Source organism: Dicentrarchus labrax, unplaced genomic scaffold (assembly GCF_905237075.1).
Source record: "Dicentrarchus labrax unplaced genomic scaffold, dlabrax2021, whole genome shotgun sequence".
Classification (NCBI taxonomy): Eukaryota; Metazoa; Chordata; class Actinopteri; family Moronidae; genus Dicentrarchus; species Dicentrarchus labrax.
The window spans coordinates 17397801-17405890 of NW_026136715.1; the positions used below are offsets into that span (position 1 = coordinate 17397801).

Consider the following 8090-nt stretch of genomic DNA (forward strand, 5'->3'; position numbering starts at 1 on the left):
CACATTAATTTGACCATCTTAGCCGATGCCCTTATTGGTAGTTAAAATAAGTAAGGGGGGGAGAGAGAGAGAGAAAGGGGAAGCTTGGAGTGCAGTCCTGCATGAAAGATGTAACACTCAGTGTAACTGGCTGTAGCAGAAACTGCATATCAAAAGCATTAAGTGCTGGCTAAACAAGGCCTAATGCAACAATGGCAATTGTGAATTTGGAGGGAGCAGTGATGTTAAAAGTTTGGCGGCAACGTTGTGCGCGCGTTCCTCCATTCAGTCGCTAATGAGAATGATAATTTGTGGCTCCTCTGACGACCCCTACCCCCCTTCAATAGCGACTTCTCCCAAGGGAGCTGATGGCGCAGATCCCCGAGGGACATTCAGCCCTCTATAGGAATTCCTTTTCATCCCCTGATAGATTCCCGCCTGTTTCGTTTTATAAAGGCTGTGGTTGATTATATATATGGTAGTCCACATTTCTTAATACTGTTTATTGTTATATAGTTGGCCCTGTATCTCAGCCAGTGGAGCAAACCGATGACAGGGTTGAGGATTCAACATCTGGATATATAGTATTTTCAGCTACATCTGTATACATATGTGCCATTATGTGTTCACATTACATTACATTACATTTATCCTACAGTGTATCTCTCAATTCCTATGCCACTTTCTACTTCTTAAATGTATTTTCGTCTTAACATAATGCTGTTGCTTGTTCACCTGGCTTCTTCGATGCAAACAGTTTGAATATGACACTTATTTACGTTCATTCATATTTCCCAACACGCTCGTGACCGCAGAGCAGATGAGAGAGGCAGCAGCTTCCACCTGAATGGCAAACAGCCTACAACATGTTGCCATATAAAAATAGGACGGGCTCAGCTTCTCTAGCGAGTGTACACTGCTGGATCCGAGTCCCCCCGCAATCCCTCGTGTTTACACCGGGCTAGGCTCGCTTCTTGGCGACCACGCGTGTGTGTGTGTTCGCCGGCTCACCTCCGCAGAGCCGGCTGCACGACCCGGCCTGCCAGCGGGGATTTACTGACTGGCGCTGTGCCCGACCGCAGGCAGACTAGTTCGCTCGGTTCTCACGACCTCAGCTCAACAAAGGCATCTCTGAACTATTAACTGAGACACGAAGGCAGTAGGAACAACCGCAGAACCCACACACGCTGCCAACTGGTGTTTCAGTATGCCTCCTCGCAGAAGGAAACTGCACAAGCATCACTGGCAGTGGGGTTTCAGTATGCCATTTACTGATGGTGTCATCTGCGGGGCACTGGCACACAACAGGGTGAAAGTGAGAACGCAACTGCACGTCTCAACAGTCCAACTGTTAAATGAAGATCTGTATGGTGCAAAGACAACTGTCTCAAGTCATGGAAGAAATACCCTGACATGCCTCCATCTACTTTTAAATGTTCCTACTTCCCAAACAAACATGTTTTCTACTCTTTCTTCACTCATGTGATCTCTGTATTCGTGCATGTTTTAATAACCCATTTCTCGCTTAAAGGCAAATTTACACTAAAAGTCATGCAAAAGACATGAATGACCTAAATACTGGTAGAATCAGCAGAACTTCTGATGTTTACAGGCGACAGGATTTTGAATATGAGACTTCAAAACATGTTTTTGGGCTGTGGATGTCTTTACACAGGAGATGTGCATATAACTTAAAGTTTTAAAACTAAACATTTTGAGCTGAACAAATCAATAAGAATGTTTATCTTGTGGTGGTCAGGGCTAGGAAACGCTTTAAAACCGACCGACCTGTGCCAGCCATGCGCACCCACGGCGCGCCGGTGGAGTATTAAATGTTGAGGGGTTTTGACCGCCGGTCACCAGGCTGTAACCTAATCCCAAGTAAAGGGGCCCGCTGACTGCAAGTGGCTGACACACAGCTAGCACCACGCCGTCCGACACAGAAACACTGCCCTCAGTTCCGGACTCCACTCACCGGAGGGAGATAAGTTTACACCCAGGGATAAACAGAAACAGGAGGGGGAGATCGAGAGAGAGAGAGAGAGAGAGAGAGAGAGAGAGAGAGAGAGACCTTTAATACACAGAAAAGTGTGTAAAGCTGTGAGGAGAAAGCACCTGACCAGATGAAGACTGTATATAAATAAAATACATGTTCAGATGATCTTGCCAGTGAGTGTTTGAGAGAGAGTTTCAGATGTTCTATAACTATAATGCAATAGCTTTCTTATCTACCCCGACTTCTGTCAAGTTTCCCCGCCATCTGACAAAAGTCTAACCAAATTCCCTCGTTTTCTCCTTTATCGAGGTGTAGGCCCACTGGGAGTGGAATTGAACAATTGATACACAAAAGGAAGCGAGGATCCTACCATATTCTTCTTTCACTGAGGCAATCTGTTAGTGACATTAACCCCTGAGCGCATTTCCCAGGCTCATGAATGGAGTCTAAGACTTCTTAAAACCTCCCGCTGCATACAGGATGAGACCCTTTTCAAACTTTTAATTACCTTTATAGCAATAGAAAAATACACCCCCATTGTCCCGTGGACCGTTCTCCAGCGGGTCAGATGTAGAAGGTGCCGCCAAATTGGTGACAAGGTGGCCACTTAAAACTTAGTAAATTAATTAATAAAGGAGCTCATATAGGGAACATAATCAATGCTGCAGCTTTGTTTTGGCATCAGCTATAACTGCTGTTTAAAAGTAAGATTCCCTAACTTATCTTCAATGCATCACTCTGACTTTTACGCATGAAATGTAACTTTTACGCACGGCCTCAAAAACTACAGAATTACCCTTTTTGCTCTTCAGTGAGGTATAACAAAGCAACTTGGACATGATAGAAACAGGCTTTAGACAAGAAAGTTAATTTCTGAAATCTCGTTTATTCAAACAATGGGCCATCACCCAACTTCAGTTTTTTTTCTTTTCAACACAAAACAACAAAGAATATAAAACACAGCTTTGGTATAACAATCAATAACAACTCTGTACAAAACTAAACCTTTTCATAAAAAGTACTTCATAACAAACATTTCCTATAAATCTTCCTCTGCATGTACAGCATTTATCACCGACATCCAAATGTTGGAATCAGGCGATAAATTATAAAAAAAACATGTGCCATTCAAGGCAACCGATGTTCCATTAAACGAAACAATGACAACTACTTGGGGGCATTAAGTGGTTAGAGTTACCGTCCCGTAGCGGAAAAGTTCCAGGTTTAACCCCCGCAACAGTTGTGCGTGCAGTCAGTTAAATGTCTAAACTGGAAAAAGTAATGCAAACTGGTTTCTCATGAGTCTCTTGTCCCTCGCGCTACCAAGGCCGCCACACAGGCTCGTTGCTCTCCAAGCCGGTGCTGACCCCGACCGGGCTGACCGCTTGGGATCCCCCGGAGAAGGACGTCATGCCGTGGACCGGAGAAGCCGCAGTCGGTGCCGAGCTGCCATGCACCGGACTGGCGTTGAGCGCAACAGGCACTCCTGCGTTTGCGTAAAGTGGGATGACAGGGGCTGTAGCGGAGGCAAAGGCCGGGTTAGGGATCAAGAAAGCGAACTGTCCATCGGTTGCGGGCACCAGTTGGAACCCACCGAAGACTTTCGGGGAGACGGCCTCGGCGGGACTGAGTTTGGAGCTCATAGCGGCGCCGCTAATGGGCAGGGTGGATGGGAGCTGCACATGGAGGGGCTGAGCCAGGTGCGCCTGCTGGGACGCGGCCTGCTGCGGGTAGTTCATGGACATCATCTGGCCCATGCAGCTGGACAGGTGGTTGAGGAGCCTCGACCTCACCTCCGTGTTCACCCCCTCAGAGGTGGACAGGAAGCGGGTGACCTCGTTCATGCACTCGTTGAATCCGGCTCTGTATTTGCTCAAGACGGTGGCATCTGCTGAGAGCGCTGCTGGAGGAAAGAAAGAGGACTGATATTAGTGACGCAAATGTGGTTTTGTGTCTCTTTCAACACCTGGCGGATGACCTCATAATTCTGACCTGCTTTTCATGATCAAACAAACTTACCGCTCATCTGGACGCGCTGCAGGTTCCTCAAGTGCTTCACTGTCATCTCCAGGATGTCTGCTTTCTCCAACTTGGAGTGTCTGGAGCTCTGTAGGACACAACATGAAAAGTTGAGTCTGTATTCAAGGAACATTTAAAACGAGATTATCTGAAGAAGGAAGAGGAGTTACAGGCATCAACATTATCTCAACTTACATCTTTTTTAAGTGCGTCCAGGATGAGAGTCTTGAGCTGCCCGAGGCTTTCGTTTATTCTTGCTCTCCGGCGTTTTTCCATGATCGGTTTGGATGACTGCAAAGAATAAACAATTCTACATAAATGTATTGCTCACAAGCACACATTTCAACTCTGCACACTGCATGTCAAGTCACAGCTGTACCACAAACGTGTTAACTGCATCGCAAACTATTTATAGATACAATATATTTACTTGCGAAAATTAAAAAAAATCCTTACTTTTCTATGCTCACTGGCATTTTTCGGTTTGTCCGGTGTGTGTGATCCGTTTGCAGGGGCTCCGGCAATAGGAGATGCCGTCTGCTTTTCCATAGTGTCAGCTGGCATTGTGGATCAAACCAGGTAAAAGCGTAAAGAAGTAAATCCTCTTTGGAAGCGACGGAAAAGGGGAAAAAAGATTCTGGAGATGTTTCAAAAACAATCACGTTGAGCCACTGCAGAGCTTATAAGAGATGTCTGACAGTCCCACTGGTCAGTTTGCTGTATGTTATCACTGAGCTGTCATCTGAGTACAGGAGCGTGCGTTGCACCGTGCGGGGCGACTCTCCGCTTCTGCCGCCGACACACGCCGCGGCCGTACTTATAGACGACTCGCGTGCTCCCAGTTCGTGTGAAACCCTCTCTGCATTCTTTCCCACACTCGCATCAGCCAATAGCAGCGAGGACTCACCCATTGGGCGCGGGGCAGACCGCTGATTGGACAACACCCCCGCGGGCCGTCAGTCACGCGCTGCTCAATCAGCCCTGCAGGGACAAACAACAAAGCGGAGCGAGCAGCAGCGGCCGGGCCGGGCTGTGAAGTGATAAGGGAGGGGAATGCGCTGGATGTTTGCTTCCAACTTTGCTCCGTGCTCGTCAAAAATGTTATACTGCTCGGTATTGTGTGTGTGTGTGTGTGTGTGTGTGTGTGTGGACTGGAAGAATGTACAGTCTGTATTGACAAAGTCTTTTACAGTGCAGCCAGTAGCCTACTTTTGACAGCGTGTTAGGAGCTACAAAATGTGTATTTATTAAAATAAATGATTACTGGCGGTAACTGGATTGGAAAAGATAAATAGTAACATAGATAACATTACTTTGTTGTGATTTGTGTCATTTATATGGCGCTCTACAAGTGCCAATACTAAGAATAAACCCAGAATATTTATGTTTTTTTCCCCCTCCAAACTTGCCCTCTTCTCTTGAAATGCCTGCTGCGACTAATAACAACGTTTATTTATTCAAAGCACAAACATTTTCTTGGCCTTTCATGAAAACAAATACACATTTTGTCTATTTTTATTTCTCCTCTTGCGCCTCCAAGCAGAAGACATCTGTAATGGCACGCGAGGCGGTTTGCAGTAGCACGCACCAGACCAATGGCGTGCGGCCACTTTATGCAAATACAGCAGGGCGCGCTCTGATTGGCTGCGTGAACAGCTCTGTGTCAATCATCCCGGCGCGGGAGCCGCTCAAAGGGGAAGAGGAGGAGGAGGGGGGAAGAGGAGGAAAGGGGGCACATCTGTCCGCGTGCCATTCCCGCAAAATCTTCTCCGGTCTACGCGGAGCACGTGCCAAAACTGGCAGATTACAGCCTGGAGACCGAGGAGAAAAAGGAAACATTAAATTTAAATACAATAGAATAGAATAGAATAGAATAGAACAGAACAGAATAGAGTAGAATAGAATAGAATACAATACAATAGAGTAGAATAGGCCATGTAAATCCCTACGTTGGAGGCAATAAGGCTGCCTTAGAATATTTAGGCGGAAGGATAATTATTTTCCCACGAAGAAGAGGCAGCAGTTCACTAGTCCTGTAGTCTAATTTCATCAAATCATTGTTCATGTATTTCAGAAGCACTGTAGATAAAATAGACTATGAGAAAGTAATAAAATCCCATTAGTGTCAATATTAAATACCACCTCATGATGAGAATTTTATGACAGCTCGGGGTGCTATTTTTAGGAAACATGTTATTTGGTGCACCGTGTATCATCAAAACTTTCAAAGACATTTCCCCTGATATTTGATTGTCGACACGTCCTTTCCTGATTTGTGAGGCTGTTTGAGACGAGGTGGGACAATGTTTGTAGGAGAGGAGCACCATCTAGCGACGGATTTATAAACGTAGACCACCTTATCATGAAGGCTCTCAGGACATTTAACAAAGTAAGTAAACACATGCATTCAAGGCCTTAGTTTTTATAAAGTAATTTAAATGAAGCCATCATACCTACTGCAATGTAAACATCAACTGTGATGGAATTAGTGTTTATGGATGTTTGACATGGGATGTAAGGATTCTGTGTGGTCTACTAATAATTTCTATATTCACATCAATTAATGTCCTCACATTTTCTAAAAAATCTGGTGACTTTGCAATTGTTTGCTGTGGCATAAACAAGGCATAAGAAAAAGAGATTAATTCTCTGAAGGAAGACAAGGAAGCGTTTTTGCTCACTGTATTGAGATGACCACAAGGTGGCACATCTATATCCAAAACAATTTAGAAAACTTGTAATAAACAATATAAATTAACAATGAATGAAAGGGCAATTTTATTTATATCTACACAAAATAGCTTTTCTTTGTGAATGCGTACTTAGCCAAAAGCTAATTCTGAACCTGAATCTGATAAAGTCAGACAAAAATCAAAGATCTGTCACATTTTTTTTGCAATTTTCCCCAACAGTTACAGTTAATATATGAGAAAAGAAAAGAATAGAACAAAAGAAAACAAAAGAAAAGTAAATAGAAGACCAGGTAAATTAAAAAATGATAGGAAGAAACACTGACAAAGAAAGAAGGAAACCGTTGTATATATAGTAGTACATACTATTTATATTACAAAGATAGAGATGTAGAGGTTTTATATACAACATATGCTTGTATATATACATTTAATTTATTGTATATTCATCATGCATTGTTTACAAGGAATGTGTACAAACATACAAACACACATACACCTTACACCCAGTAGGATCTGCATATTCCTGTACAATTAATGTGAATGTATTTAACTTACAAAACTGTATTGCAAATGATCTGACACATGCAATGACTGCAATGTGTGCAATGCATGTATTTTTAATTATAAGTTATATGTAATGTAATGTAAATTTGTAAAGCATGTAGCCTATGTGTTTTTGTCATTATCATTTGTAATAAATAATGATAAAACTTTTTCCAATCAATAACATCAGCATTACCACACTGTGACTGACTGTATTAACTAATGTGTGCCAATTTTTAAGTCCCTGCAACAGATAAATTAATTGAACCAAATAAGCTGTCATGTGAAGTCTGTATGATTTGTAATTAATTGGCCCCAACATGCAAAAATACTAATACGGTTAAAATATAAATAACACAAGTAACATTTGAAGCTGCTGATATCAGTCATTCTCCTGAAAACACCGACAATGTAACAGTAGCTGGTTACCCTTTATAAATCTGCAACTGTGACACAAATGAAAATTTAATGTGAGTGAACTGCAGATTTCCATGTTAAATCAATGGGTGTACTGCGACAATAGGAGCATTACAAAGTCTAAGGAGGCGTAGATGTCATAGTAATCTTAAAACTGATGACAAAGTCTGTGATCCTCTTTTGGTCAGCAGTCTATTGAAACAGACCAAATGTAATAAAATTTTGCTAAGCCCTGCTTCAGTTCAGTCCCTAGTGGAGTATCAGTCATTGTTCAGTGGCTCATGTCCCCCCATGGGTGAGCTGTGCTGAGGCATGCTGGACACTTGTTTACCCAGGATCCTGAGTCTTAAGGGCCAGCTGTGTGTGCTTGGGCTCACATCGCCTTTATTTGCTTTCGGATCGGCCCAAATGATGCAGATCTAATTCTACAGAGCTCCACACAG

At 43.3% G+C, this 8090-nt stretch overlaps 1 protein-coding gene across 2 annotated transcripts; it reads right to left on the reverse strand.

The window, feature by feature from the left end:
- Positions 1-2841: 2841 nt before the first annotated feature.
- On the reverse strand, positions 2842-4806 carry her9 (hairy-related 9). 2 transcript variants are annotated; one of them, XM_051425739.1, is made up of 4 exons: positions 4451-4806; positions 4190-4285; positions 3995-4082; positions 2842-3875 (listed from the first exon to the last, which is right to left on the reverse strand). In XM_051425739.1, the coding sequence occupies exons 1-4, from the start codon at positions 4556-4558 to the stop codon at positions 3295-3297; spliced, it is 873 nt and encodes a 290-aa protein (XP_051281699.1). In that variant the 5' UTR covers positions 4559-4806; the 3' UTR covers positions 2842-3294. The 2 variants fall into 2 exon arrangements, with proteins under 2 accessions (XP_051281699.1, XP_051281698.1); XM_051425738.1 differs by having other exon boundaries at positions 2842-3878.
- Positions 4807-8090: the final 3284 nt, after the last annotated feature.